Genomic DNA, 21,792 nt, shown 5'->3' on the forward strand with positions numbered 1-21,792 from the left:
CAGGGGGAGCAGGAAAGGAGAAAGAAAAATTTGGAGCTCAAAATCTCATAAGAAAATGAATGTTGAAAATTGTCTTTTCCAAAAGACTCATGATGGAAAATATTATTTACATCCAGAAAAAGGTCTATGGAGTCTGCATATAGATGGAAGCATACCCTTTTCTCTTTGGGGAAGTATTTTTGTGTTCTTGTCCCTTTTTTTCTGTTTCTTCTTTCACAACATGACTAATGTGGAAATATGTTTACATTATTGCATATGTATAACCTATATTAGACTGCTTGCTGTCCTTGGGAAGAAGGTAGAAAAAAATTTGAAACTCAAAATTTTATTGAAAATGAATGTTGAAAACTATCTTTACATGTAATTGGAAAAAACAACACTATTTATCGAAAGAAAGAAAGAGAAAGAAAGAAAGAAAGAGAAAGAAAGAAAGAAAGAAAGAAAGAAAGAAAGAAAGAAAGAAAGAAAGAAAGAAAGAAAGAAAGAAAGAAGAAAGAAAGAAAGAAAGAAAGAAAGAAAGAAAGAAAGAAAGAAAGAAAGAAAGGAAGGAAGGAAGAAAGGAAGGAAGGAAGAAATGTGGAAAGCATAGCTTTATTTGTGGCTATATCAACCAACAAAACATCAAGTTGTCCTTACAAGTAATTGGAAAAATATTATTTAAAAATAATAATAATAATAGCTAATGATTAATAGGTCTAACCATTCGGAAAGTAATTTAGATCTCTGATCTCAAAACATAAATTGTACAACCTCTTTGAGGTATATCATTATGATATGTCTATATCACAAAAAGATCAAAGAAAGAAGAAAATGACCCATGTGTTCAAAAGTATTTAGAGCAACTCTTCTTAGTGACAAATAATTGGAAACCGAAGGAGTAGCCATAAATTGGGAAATGGTTGAACAAATTACAAAAATATAAATGTGATAGAATATTATTAATGTTTTAAGAAATGATGGAGGAGATGGTTTCAGTTGAAAAGATTTGTCTGAACTGAAGCTGAGTGAAATGAGGAAAAACCAGGAGAATTTATGCACTAAAAATATAAAAAAAATTAACTTCGAAAGATTTAGGGATTCTGATCAACAAAATTATCAGCAATGATTCCAAAGGAACTGTTTTGAAAAATAATACAGATCTCCTGATAGAGAGGTGATGGACTTAGAGTACAAACTGGAACTTTTTTTGGTAATTTACCTAACTTTTGTTTCCTCATTTATAAAATGTAGGGAGTAAACTAAATAGTCCCTTTAAAAAAGGTCTCTTCTAGTTTTAAATCTGTGATCCTATGAACTCCTATAGCATTTATGGCCAGTGCCAGTACTGTGACAGTATATATTTTGTAGCCTATCCTATCTCCCAAACTAGACTGAAAGTTTCTCAAGTGCAAAAATTGTATTGTATCATCTACCAATAGCCAAAACTATGTAAATGCTTCTTGATTATAACTACAGAAGTTAAGAATCTCTTTTTCTTGTGGGAGTAGAGAAAAGAGATCTAAAGATTCTCAGAAGGGAGGCTCAAGGTCGAGAACATGAGCTTGATGATTATTACATACACTGTTCTGACTGTCTTTATTTCTTGAGGCAACATGAATCATAAATTCATGGACTTGGAGCTGGAAGGAGCCACAGAGACCAACTAGTCCAACCCCCTCATTTTACAGTTGAAGAAACTAAGATCCAGAAAAGTTAAATCATAGAGAATGACACAGTGGAGAGAGTACAAGATTGAGAGTTAGGAAAATCTGTGTTTGAATCTCATCTATGGGAAAATAACATAAACTTCTCTGAGCTACTCATCTGCGTCTTCATCTAGAAAATGTTCTGTGTCTGTAAAATTGAGTAAATAGGAAATGGAGATAATACCCATAGTACCTATCTCACAATGAGATGATGTTTGCAAAACAACATGGCAAATTATATGTGCAATTATGTCAACTATTATAGTCATTATAATGTACCTCTATATGTCTCTCAGCACCTAGCACAGGGCAATGAACACAGTAGGCATTTGATAAATGTCTCTTCATTTGACTTGCTAAATATTTCTTACTTGGGTGGTGTGTGTGTGTGTGTGTGTGTGTGTGTGTGTGTAAAAAGATGGGAGAGAGTCAGGATTAAGAATAGGGGGAGAAAAAAGGGAAAAGAAGAGGGGGAGAAGGAGAGGGAAGAAGGAAAGAAGGAAGGAAAGTGAGGAAGGAATGAAGGAAAGGAAACAAAAAGAATCACAAATTAGTAGGACAGTTTTGAAAGATATATGTTGAACTTGTGTATTTTAAAAGAAAATCAAACTGGAAATGATAGAAATTTGCAATTTGATGCTGTATTTTATATACAGAAATGCATAATTTATTAATATTTGTAAGTTTCAAATAGGGCCCCTAGGTGACACAATGGATAGCGTGCCAGCTCTAGAGTCAGAGAGGACCTGAGTTCAAATTTGTCCTGAGCCATTTAGTAGTTGTATGACTCTGAGCAAGTCACTTAACCCTATTTGCCTCAGTTTTCTCATTTGTAAAATGAGTTGGAGAAGGAAATGGCAAATTACTCCAGTATCTTTGCCAAAAAAAAAAAAAAAAAAAACCTCTAATTGGAGTCACAGAGAGCCAGACATATTGACCCAATAACAAAAAGTTTCAAATAAGAAAAGTTATTTTTTAAAAATTAAATTTAATTGCTGAGAAAATTATTAAAATGTCCATATTCTTTGACCTTGAGATTGCTAGACATTGACCCAAATCAAGTCTATAATTAAAGAAAGGTCCCGTATATACTAAAATATTAAGAGCAGCACTTTTAGTGAAAGCAAATAGCTGGAAATAAAGCAAATGCCTATCAACTGAAGAATAGTTTAGGCAACACTGAGAGATGCACAGTATCAATGATATAGAATATTATTATGTTGTAAGAAACCATCAACATGATGAATACCAAGAAATATGGGAATATTTAAAAAGATATTTAAAAAAAACAACCAAAGCCAGAAAAATGACATCCATAATGACTGTGACAATGTTGATGTAATAACAACTATGTAAATGCAATAATAACAATGACAACCAAATCAAAACTGAATGTTTCAAAATTATAGTGATCAAGCTCAGCTCCCCCAAAAAGGAAAGCCATCCATACAAAGATCCACTGTTTTTTTTTTCTTCAGATGTAGAGGACAAAGGTGGGGCACACTGAATATAATATCAGAATTTTTTTATTGTGTTGATTAGTTTTCCTGAACTTTCTTTTCTTTTAAAAAACAATCTTTATTATAAGAAATATCTTCCTAAACAATAGCAACAAAAGAATAAACAACTGAATTGCTAGATTCAATCTGACATGCATTTATTAAGCACTTACTATATGCAAGGCACTGTGGTAAGTGCTGGGGGCTCAAAGATGAAACAGTCTTACTCTTGAAAAATTCACATTTTATTTGGTGAAAAAGGGTGGCAGTGAAATACACAGATAAATAAATATGGAGCCTTCTGAAAGTAAATAGATGACAATCCAAATTTCCTATCATGAAAAGTGCTATCTACTTCCAGGAGGAAAACCGATGAATTCTGAATGCAGATTGAAGGATATAATTTTTATTTTTTTTCCTTGGCTTCTTTTTTTTTTGTCTGTTTTCTTTTGCAGCATGGCTAATATGGAAATATGTTTTGCATGACTTCACATCATAATCAAATTGCTTGCCTTCTCAGGGAGGGAAAAAGAGAATTTGAAACTTAAATTTTTTTAAATGAATGTTAACTTTTTATATATAATTAGGAAATGTTTAATGAAATAACTAAAAACAATTTTTTTAAAGAAGACCAAAAAGGACTTTTATTCAAGTAATGTTTTAGAACCATTACCGATACGGTTAATTAAGTAGATTAATTCTCCAACTATTTTTCTATATTCAACACTAGGGACTCAGTTTTAATTTTTAAATTTGGATAAAAACATATTTTTAAAAGAAAATAAATACAAAGTCATTTCAGAAAAAATCCACATCCTTCCAAGAACCTCCCGGCCATCTCTGATCTCCAAGTCTCCCATCTCTGACAATAATCTTGATAGTGTCTACTTCTATTCTCCAAAAAAAAAAAAAAAAAAAATTAAGGCAGACTTTTGTCTCCTAAAGGCAGGAAACGGGGATCTTGGCTGTCAGTGGAACTTCCTAGATAACACTCCAGATCTGAAAGTAGAAGATATCAGCCTGGGACTTCACTTCCTGCTCTGACAATCTGTATAGTGCCCCAGAACCTTAAACATGGAGACTGAAGGCTACAGACGCTAAAATTCCCTACAATCTCTTCCTGGCTAGTCTGTCCCTTCAATAAAAGAAAACACAAAAGAAATACCTTCCTATGGATTCAGCCTAGCATGTTCACACATTCTTTTAGTGGGTTAAAAAAAAAAAGTCCCCTTCATACAAACAGGATGAGGAGTATTTGGAGAGCAGTTCAAGTCGAATTTTTTTCTTTGTTTTAATGTAGCTGCCAGTTCAGTATGAGTCTCTCTCTCTCTCTATGCCATAGAGCCTAAATGACAAGAGAGGGCTAAATCTTAGGCTGCTCTGATGCTCTGAAGCATGGAGAGATACTAAAGGATGTAATAATGACACTGGCTTTTAACCTGCTCAGATCACATCGGGAGTCGACTGGTTGGCTGTGGCCCTTCATTCCCAAAGAGATTCAAAATGACATTACTGTGTTGGGATTGAGTTACAGTGTGTCCAATATGTGGCTGATCAGACCAAGATGAGCACAGAAGGCTCCACCCCCAGATTGGGCACAAATAGTCCAGATGAAAATTGTAAAGATGTCTCTAAATTTGCTCTTCTCTCATTTCTTTTGAGCTCCTGCAATTCTGCTTTGCTCACAGAGAACAGTGCTTCTTTGATGCAGGTGTGCATTGCTGGATGGTCCTTTGCCAGCATCTCCCGTCATGCAATCGATGCCCTGAAGAATGGCACTGTATCACTACTTCTGCCCTCTGCGTGAGCACCTTTTTTACTTGAGTTCTCCATAAAACAGCGGTTTTAGGCAAAGGCATTAGAACCATGTGGCAAACCCATCCGGGTTGTGCTCTCTGCAGTGCTTGGCAATTTAGTGTGAGAAAGGACTTCAGGGTTTGGTCCAATGTTTTTCATGTGGGCTCACCATGCTAGATGGTCCTACACCAGGGTCTCCCATGTCTCACAGTCGATTCCAGTTCCTCAGAGGAGCTTGAGAGTTTATTTGTACATTTGGGAGTGCTGTGTTCACTTCTGTGCACCAAACTTTAAGAAGGGCATGGATAAACTGGAGAATTTTGAGGATGGTGATCGAGAAAAAACTGGAAAACCGTACCATTTAAGTATCAGTTGAAGGAATAAGTAATGTTAGTCTTGGGAAGACTTAGGGAAAATACGCTATCTGTATTCAAGTACTTGAAGGGCTGGAAAAAGAATTAGATATGGAATAATGTGTGTTTTGCATGTAGATATACACACACATATATACATATATATGTGTGTAAAATGGAGGTTCATGGTTTCTTATCCAATCCTCTTTTTGTGTTCCACTCTTTCTAGTGCTAATGTTCAAATGAAAAAACAAAATTTTAAAAAGAAAGGATTAGACTTGATTTCTTTTGGTCCTGAGAACAATAGGACTAATAAGGGAAAGCCAAAATATATTTGGAGCTTAATTTAAAGCCAGAGTTCCCAACAATTAGAACTATTCAAAAATAAAACGAGTTGTCCCAGAAGGCAGTTGAGTTTGTCATCACTGGAGACCTTCATGATGATGTGCTGGGCATCTAGTAGAGGACTAGACAGCCTCTGAGGTCCCTTTCAATGCTGAGCTTTTGAGATTCTGTGATTCTCTCCTGTATCTCAGGTCCCTGAGAAGCCAATGGATCCTGCTCCTTTCAGGAAAATGAATGGACAAGGCGTACCTCCTCTAGAGAATCTTTCCTAACTAAGGGCATAACAGCCAGTGACTTCATAGACTTTCCTACTTCATTACCCAACCTGATTCAGGTACCGGAAGAAAGAGCATCAAGTATAGCTTAAACCGACTCAGAAACTTAAGAAAAGCCAAGACTATCACATGTCAACTGACTTGCCCAGCAGGCTGCAAGTGTACCCATCCGAGAGATAATAGTACTCATATTCTTCCAGCACTTAAAGGTTTACAAAGCAGTTTTTCTTACAACAACCCTGTAAGATACAGAGTGTCAGGGTTACTATCCCACGTTATAAGATAAGGAAACTAGGGCTCAAGGACCTGATCCCACAGCTAGTGCCAAGAGATAAAATTTGAATGAGAGCTCTTGACTCCAAGGCCAGATCCCTTCCTATTACACCAGCTGTTCTTAACCTGGAGTCCATGGACCTTTTTCTTTTTAATATTTAAATAACTGCAATCCAATATAATTTTTTCTGTAATCTATATATTTTACACAGTTAAGAAAGAACATATTCTAAGAAGGGGTCGATAGAGTCCACCAGACTGCTCAAAGGGGCTCATGACTTACAGAAGGTTAAGAACTCTGATACTGAGTGATGTCTGAAGAGAATTAAAGGAGATTGGCACATGTGCCCTGAAGGGCACTCTGAGCAGAAACCCATTAGCAGGATGGAGGCAGTGGAAATGATCTGAATTTCTAGATACTCTACCAAGTGGCCTTGGTATCACTGAGTTGCCCCAGATGGCTTTGGGGAAGAACAACCCAACCTTGAGTGTGAGACATAGCTAGACAAAAGGGACAGTATTGCCCATGTCTGCACAACTTTGTTAAATATGTATAGCTTCAGAAATGGGGGAACAGGGATCTCCCTAATGGGGCTCGTAACAAGAGCCCCATCTGGGACAGAAGCAACTAGACACCAGAGGCAGGTGAAGATATTCAGGTATCCACTTGGAGCCACTGCCTGGCCCTTAAGTGTCTTAACCAGGATTCCGGTTGCTCTCAATGCCTTTTGCAGGCTGTACTGAAGATTCTTCACAACAAAGTCATAAAGATACCTAAAGACACTTGTCCCTTATCTTGGAACTCATTCCCCAACTCACCTGGCAAAATGCCCGAGCCTTTGTCTTTGGAGTCCTTCCTTTCGTTCTCCTCCACTCTGTCTGAGTTCTCAACCACTTGATCCAGATCTTCATTTAGCTAGGAGAGAAACATCATCAAGCAAAGGATCTATAGTGAGAGGAAAGTTACCATCTCACAAGAGGCCTGCCTGAGGGCCCCTCCCCTTCAACCTTGGAATGGTACAAAAAGCATTGGATGTGTAGCTAGAAGCCCTGGGATTGAATCCCAGCTCTAATGGGATGACCTTGAACTCGGCACTTTAATTTTGAGCTTCAGTTTTTCATTTGCAAAATGGGAATAATTCCCCACCAATCCCCAGCATTACTATGTCAATCTTAAAACACTAAAAAGGGATTTTTATATAGTCTAATTAGGTAGGTAGAACAAATATTATCATCCTCATTTTCCAGTCATCTGGCCAGTAACTTCTAGAGCAGATATTCTCTTCCAATCACCTAATTCCAAATTCAGTGTTTTTTCCATTCAATGCACCATACAGACTTTTCCATAGGTACACAATATATCACCATGCATTATGTCATAAAAAAATCTTAAGAATTGGAAGGATTCTTAGAAATCATCTGTTCTAAATTACTCATTGCAAGAATATCTTCTGCAAATGGCACATGTTTAAGCTATATCAGATTGCTAGCTGTTTTGAGGAAGGAAAGAGTGGGAAGAGAGGGAGAAAAAAATGGAACAGAAGGTTTTGCAAAGGTGAATGTCGAAAACTACCCTTGCATGTATTTAGAAAAATAAAATATTACTTAAAAAAGAAAAAAGTTTAAAATTTAAAATATATATACATACATATATACATATATATATATACACATATATATATACATATATATATATACATATATATATATATATTGGAATAGCCTCTGCTTGAGTATTTCCAGTGACCGAGAGATCACCATTCAGTACAAATTAACCATTCCATTGTTGGCCAGATCTAAAAGACAGAAGTTTTTTCTTATCTTAAGCTGAATTTCATCTCTTAGAAATTTCTACCCAGGCTTGCTTCTGAATTAATAATACAAAGCAAGTCTAATATGTTTTTTAATATGTGGTAGCTCTTCAAATGTTAAAAGAGCTATCATGTACCCCAGAAATCTTCTCTAGATTAAATTCTTTATATGACACAGACAAAAAACTTCCCTTCTCATACTGCAGAGCTATCAGAAGGATAGGGATAAGGACTGATGTTTTCACTAGTATAAAGAATTCCCAGGTGAGGAAACTCCCTCTACAGATTCCAATCAGCATCTTCTTGGCAACTTAGAGTTGCCTAGAGCAATGAGCACTAAGATGTTACATAACTTGCTCAGGAGAGTGAAAGGGAAGTGAACAAGCATTTGTTAAGCCCCTCCTGTGACTACATGTTAAGTGTGTTAAGTGCCTTCCAAATGTCTCATTTAATCCTCACCACAGCCCTGGGAGGTAGGTTCTGTTATCCCTATTTTACAGTTGAGGAAACTGAGGCAGATAAAAGTTAAGTCATTTGCCCAGTTGGTGTCAGAGGCCCAGTTCTATTCACTGCACCACTCAGCTGCTTATAAGGTCACAAACTTATGTATCATAGGCAAGACTTCAAGACCAGCTCTCTAATCCCCATGTCATACTGATTCTCATCAAAATGACAAAATGACATGAGAAATTTCTCTGAATTTTTAAGATTCTATGAATTCAAGTCACCTTGACAATTTTTACTTGTTTTTAAAAATGAGAAACAAAGTATGAGAACAACTGAAAAGAGATTAGGACCCAGCTTTTGGGATAAGAACTTACTGTTTGATAAAAATTGCTGGGAAAATTGGAAACTAATATGGCAGAAACTAGGCATTGATCCATACTTAACACCGTACACCAAGATAAGGTCAAAAATGGGTTCATGACCTAGGCATAAAGAATGAAATTATTAATAAATTAGAGGAACACAGGATAGTTTACCTCTCAGACCTGTGGAAGGGGAAGGTCTTTATGACCAAAGCAGAACTAGAGATCATTACTGATCACAAAATAGAAAATTTCGATTATACCAAACTGAAAAGTTTTTGTACAAACAAAACTAATGCAGACAAGATTAGAAGGGAAGCAATAAACTGGGAAAATATTTTTACAGTCAAAGGTTCTGATAAAGGCCTCATTTCCAAAATATATAGAGAATTAACTCTAATTTATAAAAAATCAAGCCATTCTCCAATTGAAAAATGGTCAAAGGATATGAACAGACAATTCTCAGATGAAGAAATGGAAACTATTTCTAGTCATATGAAAAGATGTTCCAAGTCATTATTAATCAGAGAAATGCAAATTAAGACAACTCTACGATACCACTACAACCTGTCAGATTGGCTAAGATGACAGGAAAAAATAATGATGATTGTTGGAGGGGATGCGGGAAAACTGGGACATTGATGCATTGTTGTTGGAGTTGTGAACGAATCCAACCATTTTGGAGAGTAGTTTGGAACTATGCTCAAAAAGTTATCAAACTGTGCATACCCTTTGATCCAGCAGTGTTACTACTGGGCTTATATCCCAAAGAGATTATAAAGAAGGGAAAGGGACCTGTATGTGCACGAATGTTTGTGGCAGCCCTTTTTGTAGTGGCTAAAAACTGGAAACTGAATGGATGTCCATCAGTTGGAGAATGGCTGAATAAATTGTGGTATATGAAAATTATGGAATATTACTGTTCTGTAAGAAATGACCAACAGGATGATTTCAGAAAGGCCTGGAGAGACTTACACAAACTGATGCTGAGTGAAATGAGCAGGACCAGGAGATCATTATATACTTCAACAACAATACTATATGATGACCAGTTCTGATGGACCAGGCCATCCTCAGCAACGAGATCAACCAAATCATTTCTAATGGAGCAGTAATGAACTGAACTAGCTATGCCCAGAAAAAGAACTCTGGGAGATGACTAAAAACCATTACATTGAATTCCCAATCCCTATATTTATGCACACCTGCATTTTTGATTTCCTTCACTAGCTAATTGTACAATATTTCAGAGTCTGATTCTTTTTGTACAGCAAAATAACGGTTTGGTCATGTAAAAAAAAAAAAAAAAGAGATTAGGAAGGCTGATTAAGGAAGACAGAAAGAGGGGCTGGGGGCAGAAAGAAGGCCTGCCCACAGCTGAGGATTCATAGAGACTTAAGGAAACAGCTGAGATGGTTTGTCTTCAAAGTTTTGTTTTGTTTCTGTCTAATGATCAGAACAGATCTGGATCCATAGAAGTATAAAAACTCTTTTCATTAATGAGATTAGCAAATCATAGTATGAGACATTCAATTGTTAAGGAACTTCCTAATTTCAAGATTGGTTCTCTCTTTGGTAGGTCACACTGCATCTCACACTGCATCTAAAGAATATTAGGGTTTCAGTTGCTTATTTAGGTCTAGGCCACAGCAGCACTGGAGGACCTCCCCAGGAGCTGATGGCCCCTTTCTTCTCCCACAATCTTCTAGACTCCAACCCCCAACAAAGTTCCATACACACTTTCTGAAAGCAAGTTCTAAACATACTCACTCATTCATATGACCCAGCCCAAAGAAATCTGCATTCAGCAAATATTGTAACCTCAAGCTAAATTCTCTCAGTGTAGGCAAAAATTATATAGACAGTTCTCCAAATTGCTTTTTTCTCTTATGTGAATTTCAGAACAAGAATCTCTGAGGAAGAACCAGCAGATCAATTTGCCTAAAACTGAATTGAATGTATATGCATAGAGAAATGGGGAGATAAGGTTGAATTGGCAAGGACATCTTGAATTTCAGGCAAGTTGTTATAATTTTGTTCAAGAAGCAATGGCCAGCAGTTCCCATGGACTTATGATGGAGAGAGCCATCTCCATCCAGAGAGAGGATTGTGGGGATTGGATGTGGATCACAACATAGTATTTTTCACCTTTTTTGTTATCATTTGCTTGTATTTTGTTTTCTTTCTCATTTTTTCCCTTTTTGATCTGATTTTTCTTGTACAGCATGATAATTGTGGAAATATGTACAGAAGAATTGCACATGTTTAACATCTATTGGATTACTTGCCATCCAAGGGAGGGTGTGGAGAGAAAGGAGGGGAAAAAATCTGGAACACAAGGTTTTGCAAGGGTGAATATTGAAAATTATCCATGCATATGTTTTGAAAATAAAACGCTTTAATAACATGTATGTGCATATGTATATATATATATATATACATACATATAAAAGAAGTAATGACTAGCCATTGAAGTTTTTTGAGCATAGAAGCAAAATTATAAGATCTGCAGAGGAAAATAAACTGGACCAGTAATTTCTTTAACATAATGAATTCCATGGTAAGGAAATTCTCTTTATCACTGCAGAGTTTTATCTTTTTGCAACTTAAAGTCTTATGGAGCAGTCTAGAACAGACAGAAATTAAGGGACTTGCTCACAATCACACCAGGTATGTGTCAAAACATACCAAACTGACTTTTTAGGAAAATCAACCTTGCACGTGTAATGTGAAGGATGGATTGGGGGAAGGAGAGGATGAAGTATAGGGGAAAATTAAAAGGCTAGACAGCCACATTCTGTTGAAGTATAAGAGGCATGGATGTGGATAATGGGAAAAGAAAAGTCAACAACGAAGAGAGACGTTTTGGAGGAAGAACTAATTAATTAACAGAGGCTGACTACAGCTGGGGGAGGGGAGGGAGGAGAAAGAAGTTGAGATCCACGGCTGACACTGAGGTTTCAAGCTTGGGTGACCCTCAGAACAGTGATACCACTGTGGAAATAGGGAAGTCGGGAGGATGAGCAGGTTTGGGGGAGGGGAAGATGAGGAGTGTGGCTCTGGAAAGCTGGCAGTGCCGCTGAGCCATCCAAACGGGAAAAAGTCCTTCCAACAGTCCCTGGGAAGGGAGGCAAGGAGAAGACCCAGGGCTGAAGAACAAGACTCGGCAATCACCCGCACAGAGGTGGTAGTTAAAGCCAGTGAGTGGGTGTTTTCCGAGAGGGAGGGAGTGTAAGGAGAGGGGGGCGAAAGCTCTGGCCAGAAGTTAAAGCGAGGGCAGGGGGCTACCCTCCTGCTTCTTCCTCACCCGCCCGGCCAGGAGCCCGGAGGCCGGGGAGGAGCGGGGGCACGCCAGCTGGTCACAGTGGCAGCAGAGGAGAGGGCACTTCTCACACGCATCCCGCCCCGACGGGCTTCTCCCAGCGCCGGAGATGCGTGAATCATTCACCTGCTGGTTATTTAACTACCACCCTTAGGGCTGGAGCTCCCCAGCTGGGCCAGCGATGGGGACACACTGAGCTCTTCTGCAGTTTGCTTGGTCACTCCCCGACTCCCGCTGCAACTCGTGCCGGAGAAGGTGAAGCCTACAACCCCCCACTTCCCCCCCGCCAGCAAATAAAGTTTTCTTTCGCCCCAGCTCCCAGTACCTCTTGGTAAGATGAAGACAGCTCCTGCCTGATCATGGCATCGATTGAAAGAGATGCTGAAGCCCGGAGCCAGCGGTGCTCCCCAGGGGAGAGGAGGAGGAGGAGCAGGAGGAGGACCGCGAGGACGGCAAGCAGCGGGACCAGGGAACAGTGCCCGGGTAAACGGGTTCCACAGAACCTTCCCGGGAGTGCCGGCCCCCCGGGAAGCTCTGAGGCGCATGCGCCTCTCCTGAAGGCAACTGTCGGGGCTGAGGGAGGACTGACTTCAGAGGTAGCTGGGAAATGTAGTCCTCCATGGGGGAGGTGGAGATTCAGAGGCTGTTAAGTGCCGCACAGGAAGGAACTGGGTCAGTTGTTGCGCCAGGACAGGCCTTCTATACTTTTTTTTTATTGGAGGAGAACGGAGAAATCGGAGAGCTGAATGCTTGCTGGGGGAAAGCGAGTACCCAAGTCGGAAGCATGTTAGAATCTTGCAATTTCAAGTGCCTGGAAACCTAAGCGTGCCCCGAGGGCGCAAGCCTTCACTCTGGAGTCTAACTTAGTCCGAGAGAACTTTGATGTTGCCCGTGGGGCAACATTGAAACTCTGTGGCCACATCTTCCCGCCTCAGTCCTCGGAGATAACAAGCGAGCGCTCTCATACAGCGGGGAATGAATGGCCTTTCTTTGTGTTCTTGTCGGAGGCTTCTCCGAAGAGCCGCAAATAGTTGGCTGCTTATACCTTAATGAATGCAGCTCTGTGCCCTCTGCAGCTGCAGATCCGCATCCCGCTCCTTCCAGTGTGGGAAGGCAACTCCCCTTGCCCCACGCACATGTGGATGCACAAACAAGAATTAGCTTCTTCCTTTTTAAATGGACAAGCAGTCAGCACAGTTTGGGGAAACTGCAGAAGGTTAGCGCTGGAAAGGCTCTTTGAGATCATCCTTTCTACCCCCACTTTCCATTTTATTAAATTAAGTAAATTAATAAACTGAGGAAGGTCTCAAGAGAAGTGATGTCACAAAGCTAGTAGACCTTGGCTTTTATATCTTTTCTCCTTCTTAGGCGGCCCTAAATAAAGAGGTGATACTACCTGGAGGGCAGAGACTTCTTTTTGCTTTTCTATACATCCCCAGCCCTTAGCACTGTGACTGACACCTGGTTAAAGATCACCAGTGGAATACTATATTCAGTTCAAGATACCATCATTTAGGCAAGAAATTTAAACATTTTCTTTTTTAAATATTTTCTTTCCTCAGTTACATGTAAAGATAATTTTAAATATTCCTTTTTTAAAATTGAATTAAGAAAGAAATTGTTAAGCTAGAAGAATATCCAGAGGAGGCCATCTAGAATAGTGAAGGGTCTGAAATTCATAAGTTAAGATAATTGGTTAAAAATTGTTTAGTCTGAAAAACAGAAGATTTTTTAAAAAATTAAATATTGTAATTATTTTCAAGTTTTTAAAGGGCAGTTATATGAAAAAGGAGTTGGAAGGTATTTGGCTCTAAATAGGCCACCTCGTACAAGTAAAACCAAGGGACTGATTGTCCTTTACCCTAACATTACCTCAATTGAATTTGTCTTTAAGGCAGTTACTGCTACCCACTGCCCAGTCTATTTGTCCATTTTGTTTGAGCCCTGGGGGTAGAACTTGGAACAATAGGTAAAAGTTAGATTAAAAAAAAATAAATAAAAATAGACCTGCATGTTGTTTAGACCCAAAGGAGGAGAGGAAGAAGATTAAGTTTTGTACATCTCAAATCTATTCATCTACCCTAATCTCTCTCCTAATTTATAATTTTACCTCTCAGCATTTCCAAAACTGAACTCATTATATTCTCCAAAAAAACCCCCTCTGTTTCTAACTTCCCTAATAGTCTTGATTGTACTTCCATCTTCCCAGTCACCTAGGCTGATAATTTGGGGTCATCCTTAACTTCTCACTCTCAAATCCTTACTCCCTACCCCTAATATCTAATCTGTTGTCAAAGCCTGTGGATTTTATTTTCAAGCCATCTCTGAAATATATACCCTTTTCCCTCCTGATACTGCCAGTTACCCTGATTCATTACCTCACATATCAGCTATTGAAATAGACTCTTGATTGGTCTGTCTACAAGTGTCTGCTCTCTAATACATCTTCCACTGAATGTCAAAGTGATCTCTCTAAAGTACAGGTCCTCTCATGTCACTCTTCCCTCCTGGTCACCACTCAATAAATTTCAATAATTACTTATCTCCTCCAAAATCAAATAGAAAATCTTCTATTTGAAATTCAAAACCCTACAAAATCTGCCCTCTGTATCTTTCCTATCTTCTTACACTTTATACCACTATCACCCCCACCCCCACCACCACCCTCTTGTTTTCTAAGATCTCATGACCCTGTACACCTTGCTGTTCCTCAGATCAGACACTCCATCTTCCATCTCTATGCATTTGCCTCCCATGCCTGGAATGCTATCTCTCTTCATCTACACCATTTAACCTGGCTTCCTTCAAGTTCCAATTAAGATTCCACCATCTACAAGAAGTCTTTCCCAATTCCTAAATTTCCTTATTTACTTTCCCAGTTTCCTTAATTTGAATACCTTCCCCTATACCCAAAGGCTATGAAACTGTGTATACCCTTTTATCCAGCAGTCTTTCTACTGGATCTGAATCCCAAAGAAATAAAAAAGGGGAAATGACTCATATGGGCAAAAATGTTTGAACATTGTAGTAGCAAGGAATTGGATATTGAGTAGATACCCATCAGTTGGGGAATAGCTGAATAAATTATATATGAATGTAATGGAATATTATTGTTCTATAAGAAATGATGAGCTGATTTCAGAAAAGCCTGGAAAGACTTATTAGATGAACTGATGATAAGTGAAGTGAGTAGAACTACCACAACATTGTACATAGTAACAACTAAGATTTTCTGATCATCAACTGTGATGGACTTGCTCTTTTCAACAATGAGGTGATTCAAGGAAATTCCAATAGATTTTGATGGAAAAAGCCATCTGAATCCAGAACGAAGACTATTGTAATGGGCCAGAACTCTGGAGAAAGGTGTTAACTCGGTGGAATTGATAAGACAATGGTTATCTAGTTTAGCATGGTGATTAATAGTTCTCTAGTTCAGTATGACTGATTTAATCTTACAACAAATAATGGTTCCCTAGTGATATAATGATTGGTTTATACTCAGTATACTGCAATGATGAAATTGTAATAGAGTATATAAGCTGGGGACAAACTCAGCCAGAGACAGAGAAGACTTGACCAGCCTCTGGTGGCTCTCCTTCCTTCTACATTGCTCCACTAAGAAGACCAAGACCCATGTGAAGTTCCCCAGAAAGCTAGCCTGGCCCCAGGCAAAGGAGTTAATAAAGATTTTCGACTTTATTCCTGACTATTCTTGTGGTGATTATTCTGCTGAGATCAAGGCTGGTCCCCAGACCTCCAGAAAGCTAACCAGAACATTACATTTGGTGCCTGAATGTGGACCTAAGGATTTTACACTCAGCAGTTTGACTGAGACAATCATGAATTCAGAGGAGTCCCCGTGACCCAGAAATAGGGTGAGTACAAAAATAGACAAGCAGGAAACTTTGGAAAGGGCTAAACTAATGTTTCATGGGAAATGGGACAAATGCTCAGAAAAGAACCTTCCCCACCCCAAGGGAAGTGTGTAGAATGCATAGTTAAGCTAATAAGGAACCAAGGTTTGATTGAAACTTGGAAGTAGATCATTGGACTTTTAGAAAGCTTACAGTACATGTCTCCTTGATTCTCCAAGGGAGAAGAATTAGAGACAGACAAATGGAAACTAGTAGGAAAGCAACTAATTGAATATTACAATGATAATGGTCCTGATTCAATTCCTGAAGAAACATTCTATATAGACAACATAATACAATTGGCTTTAGGGAATTACATAAGTTACAGAATAAGGAAAAAGAAGAAAGAGGAGAAGGAGGATGGTACTGATAAAACAGCTGAAAAGCATGAAGAAAGAATTAGAAAAGAAAGGAGTTAAGTACAGTGCTGATGAAATTAAGGAGTATGGTGCTTCACAGCAGGAGCCATTAGATCATTCCCCATCCACTCACTCTCCTCCCTCAATTAACCTTTCATGGGTGGAGGGAGAAGGAGGAGGGGGTGGGGGGGGCAGTGACATAATCAGCACCACCCATGCAGCAGCTTTGTCCACCCCTTATGACACAATTAGAAAAGGCACTCATTAAAGCTAAAAAAGAAGGACAGGATATATCTGATTTAAGAATAAAAGCATATCCTGTAATTGAAGAGTTTGATTCTTCATGTCAAGCCAGGAGAAGATACACTCCTTTTGATCTGGAAATTATCAAAGACCTAAAAAAGGATTGCACTCTTTATGGGCCTACATTATCTTATGTTAAGGTGGTATTAGAGAATTTAGTTTTTGAAATTTTAATGCCCTAGTAATTGAAACCTATAGCAAGGACATGTTTAGAACCTGGACAAAACTTGTTGTGGCTTTTGGAATATAGTGAACTATGTAGAATACAAGCCCAACAAAATGGGCAAATTGGGGTTAATATACCAGTCTATTGGTAGAGGTATAGGTCATTTTGCAGATGCTTCAGCACAAATTACCCTATAGCAGCATATGAGCAAATTGCTTCTGCTGCTATAAAAGTATGGGGCTTTATCCCAGGTAAACAAGAGAAAGGGGAAGTCTTCATGAAAATAGAGTAAAGTCCAAATGAACCCTTTGTTGATTTTGTAGGACATCTACAAACAGCTGTCATATGAACGGTTGGAGAAAATACAGCTACAGGAATTATGATAAGACAACTGGCTAAGGAAAGTGCTAATGAGGTTTGTAGAAGAATTATATGGGGACTACACAAAGATGCTCCTTTAGAGGAGATCATAAGATGCTGTGCCACAGTGGGCACAAATGCCTTTTATACTCAGGCTATGATGTAGAACATGGGAAGACAGGGTCCCTCTTGGCAAAGGACTTTCAGAGAAACTCGTTGATGCTTTCAAGGTAGTAAGTGGGCATCTGAAAGCTCAATGTTGGCATAGAGATAGAGTGAGAAGACAGGATGAGAGAACAAGACTCAAAACCCCATGTCCAAAAGGCAACAGAGGCTTCCATTGGGCCTCAGAATGTAGATTGACCCAGGGAAATGAGAGGTGGGCCCAGCTCCAAGACCTCAAACAAAAAACCAGTGGGGCATGATAGCAGCCGAGGTTACACCCAGAGAATCTTGAAGTTCAGCATTCTGATATGATCAATCAGCAGAGAAGCAATCAGATGACAGAAAGGGATTACAATTGAGGAGAATACAGGCTTTTTAACCCAACAGAAGAATAGTGTCCAGTGCAAGCAGCTCCAAGATAATCTCCAGGTGATGAAGAGAGATCCCAAAAATGGTGAATGGAAGGGACCAGATAGGCTAATTTCTTGGAGGAGAGGGTTTGCTTGTATTTCTACAGATGGAGAAGAAATGTCAATGGGTGCCAATGAGCCGTATTCGCCTTGTCCATCAGAGAGAGACAGAAACAAAGAAAAACCTTGAAACAAAGGAGAAGACCTAAGAACATCTAACACTGAAAGAGCAAGGCTGATAATGAGACTGTTGCAGAACTTCAAAACCAGCAAGAATCAATGGATTCTCTGAGACATGTTGAAGGACTTGAAAACCGTCAGGAATCACTGGATTCCGTAACACATAATATGACTGTTGCAGAACTTGCAGGAATCATTGGATTTCCTAACACATGAAGTAATGGACAACAGATTGGTTTTGGATTATCTCTTGGCTGCTGAATGAGGCATATGTGTAATTGTTTATATACCCTCCTTCTAAGACTTCTGGAAATCTTTTATAATACCATGTTGATTTATATTGTTTGTTATATCACTACTTGCATGTACAATTTATGTTTGTTACACCACATTGAGCCTGTACTGGCTGTGGGGAGAGTCATCACTAATAGCTTGTGCGTTATTACTATGTGTTTGTATAATACCTCCCATGCTGATGGGTTTGTGCATATCTGTTTCTAGTAAGATCCTTCAAAAACCAGCTCACAAAATCTGGTTAGACTCCCCATTTCCCTTTGGTGTATTCATCTCCATTTCTGAGACATCAGGTAGAGCATGATCATCTCCTTTTTGATCTTTTCATCTCCCTTTCTGAGAGGTCAGGAAGGGCATGACCACCTGTGTTCTAAAACAAAAGAAAGTAGGAGATGTAATGGGCCAGAACTCTGGAGAAAGGTGTTAACTCAGTGGAACTGATAAGACAATGGTTATCTAGTTAATCTGGTGATTAATAGTTCTCTAGTTCAGTATAATTGATTTAGTCTTAGAACAAATAATGGTTCCCTAGCGACATAATGATTAGTTTATACTCAGTATACTGCAACAATGAAATTGTAATAGAGTATATAAGCTGGGGACAAACTCAGCCAGAGACAGAGAAGACTTGACCAGCCTCTGGTGGCTCTCCTTCCTTTTACATTCCTCCACTAAGAAGACCAAGGCCTATCTGAAGGTCCCCTAGAAAGCTAGTCTGGTCCCAGGCAAAGGAGTTAATAAAAAACTTTCGACTTTATTCCTGACTATTCTTGTGGTGATTATTCTGCTGAGACCAAAGCTGGTCCCAAGACCTCCAGAAAGCTAACCATGACATTACAAACTATGGAGACTGATTATGGTTCAAAACAATATTTTCACTTTGTTGTTTGTTTGTTTTTTCTTTCACCTTTTGATGCGACTTTTCTTGTGTAGCATGATGAATATGGAAATGTATGTACAAGAATTTCACATGTTTAATCTATATTGGATTATTTCTGTCTGTGAGAGAAATAGTGGGGAGAGAGAAAGAAAAATTTGGAACAGAAGGTTTTGTAAAGGTGAATGTTGAAAACATCTTTGCATGTATTTGGAGGGAAAAGCTATTAAAAATAAAGAATTCTAATGCCTTCCCTCTGTTGGTTATTGTCATTTTATCCTGTATATAGCTTCTTTGTAGTTAATTATTTAGCTTCTTTGTACATACAGTGCCTGACACTTGTTAGGTGCTTAATAAATGCTTATTCTATTCACCTTTTCTTGCCCTTTCCAAAAGAACAAGAAATTCAATAGTTTCCAAAAAATTAAAATAGTTTCCATCAGAGGGTAATGGAGAGAGACAGATAGTGGGTATAAGAAGTCTGCCAAATGTTAGCAATGAAGAACTTTATAGAATGGGAGTAAAATATGTCAGTCATCAAGGAAATGCATTATAGGAAGAAAAGAAGGATTAGTGATCCTGGGAAGATGCTGTTGGCATCCTCTTTTCGTCATTAGATATTGAGAATGTTAGATGTCATTAGAATTTTAGCATGTTGGGTGGACCCCCAAGTGGCAAATTTAAACGAACATTCACACACAAGAGTCAAAAACACAGATGGTCAATCATGGTTGGTTAATGCATGGCATAATTGTAGGGAAGTTATTAATGAGATCACAGGACCTATTGAGTGTTTGAGTTCATTTTTCATTCCTTTGAGTCTTCTATGTTCAAGGTCAAGGGTTTTATGGGAGTATTCGCTCCTAGTTTTCTAAATTTATTTGGCTTATTCAATTATGCTTATTTGTTCTGTATGTTTATTTGATTGTTTTTGTAAGTGGTTATTAAGTTTATGATAGAAAATATCTTTTAATAAAGCCAAGGACAGCATGTGGGACAGAGAAATTGCTCAGTTTAATACCATGAGCTCTTTGCACAGCAGGTAGCTAATGAAATCAAATATGAAAATCAATAATAGGCAGACCCTTTGAGAGAAGACTGACATTGACAAAGCCCTTAATCAGTCAGTGTATCTTAGGGGATGATCTTATTTTCAGGCAATGTGACTTTGAGGCTGATTTTTTTTTTAAATCCACAAATTCCTCTGATCTAGTTATATAAAATCATTCAAGTCAACAGTTCCAGATTACAGAGTAGCCTTTACAGTCTTATATGAAGGACTCTCCATTTAACTAGGTAGTTGTTTTATTAAAGAGGAAATAATAGGAATATCTCATATTTACATAGCACCTTCAGTTTTACACAGCAAAACTACCCTGTGAGCAAAACCCAAAGAAGATATTTTTGCTGCCTAGACAAAGGTCAAAAATTTCATAAGCCCCAGTAACTGGGGAATGAGCATAGGAATGTAATGGAAAACGATTGTGCTGGAAGAATTGATGAAAGAGAAACCTGGAAAAAGTTGTATCAACTGATCCAGAGTGAAAGGAGCAGGACCAGGGAAACAAAATGTAGACAACAACCACAATACTGGAAAGACAAACGGCTTTGAAAGATTTAAGAACTCTCTGATAGATGCAATGACTAACAGTGATTCCCCAAAATCAATGATGAAACACCTTTTCTGACAGAGGTGATAGACCTGTAAGTGACAGATACAGAATGAATGATCCTAAATTGATGGGAGGTAGCTAACAGGAACCCAAGGTTTATTTTCTCTAAGAAAGACTTAATAGTGCCCCAAATAGAGAATAAATGCTTGATCTGATCTGTGTATCTACCCACACATACATATATGTATGTATATTTGGATGTGCATCTATATATTGTATATATGGAATGTTTCTGTCTGTCTGTCTCTATATATATATGTATGTATACACACACTATACACACACACACACACATATATATAAAACATGTGACTATCATACAGAATTCTGTTCAGGTAATGGACAGAGAGCCCACCTTGTAGGCAAGAAAGCCTACATTCAATCCCTGCTTGAGACACATTAGCTATGTATTCCTTGCCAAATCATTTAACCCTTTCAGTGAACTGAAGGCAACTCTTAAGCTTTCAAGTTGCAAAGTGGTCAGTTCCCATTGGCAGAGGAAGTATCTTCCCTAGGAGTACCTTGCACCAATGAAATCACAAATCTAGATTCCCCCAAATATCTTAAGTATCCAACATAACAAACATTATATCAGTGTATTAAAAAAAAACATAAAGAGATAGATTTTCATATTCTTTTAATATACACAATATCTCAATGCATTACTCTTCTATGTAATTTCTTCACTTCCTTGTACTTTGGCAAAGGTAGAGATGAAATGAAAGGAACACAGAACTGAGGTCAGGAAATCTTGAATTTATCAATAGTTCGCTGTGTGACCTTGGACAATATTAACTCATTTATATAGCAATTGTAAAGAGCATTTATTATTTCACAACACCTCCTAAGTATTATTTTCCTCATTTTGGAGGCGGAGAAACTGAGACCCTTAAGGGATCTTTTGGCCCAACTAACTTCA

At 38.3% G+C, this 21,792-nt stretch overlaps 1 protein-coding gene across 1 annotated transcript in view; it reads right to left on the bottom strand.

The window, feature by feature from the left end:
• The window catches only part of PACC1 (proton activated chloride channel 1), a 35,535-nt gene extending 22,770 nt beyond the window's left edge, over positions 1–12,765 (bottom strand). Inside the window, 3 exon segments of the mRNA XM_012547878.3 lie at positions 7,047–7,143; positions 12,495–12,623; positions 12,625–12,765. Coding sequence (XP_012403332.1) covers positions 7,047–7,143; positions 12,495–12,623; positions 12,625–12,714 — 316 coding nt within the window. The 5' untranslated portion in view covers positions 12,715–12,765.
• Positions 12,766–21,792: the final 9,027 nt, after the last annotated feature.

This window comes from Sarcophilus harrisii, chromosome 4 (genome assembly GCF_902635505.1).
Source record: "Sarcophilus harrisii chromosome 4, mSarHar1.11, whole genome shotgun sequence".
NCBI lineage: Eukaryota > Metazoa > Chordata > Mammalia > Dasyuromorphia > Dasyuridae > Sarcophilus > Sarcophilus harrisii.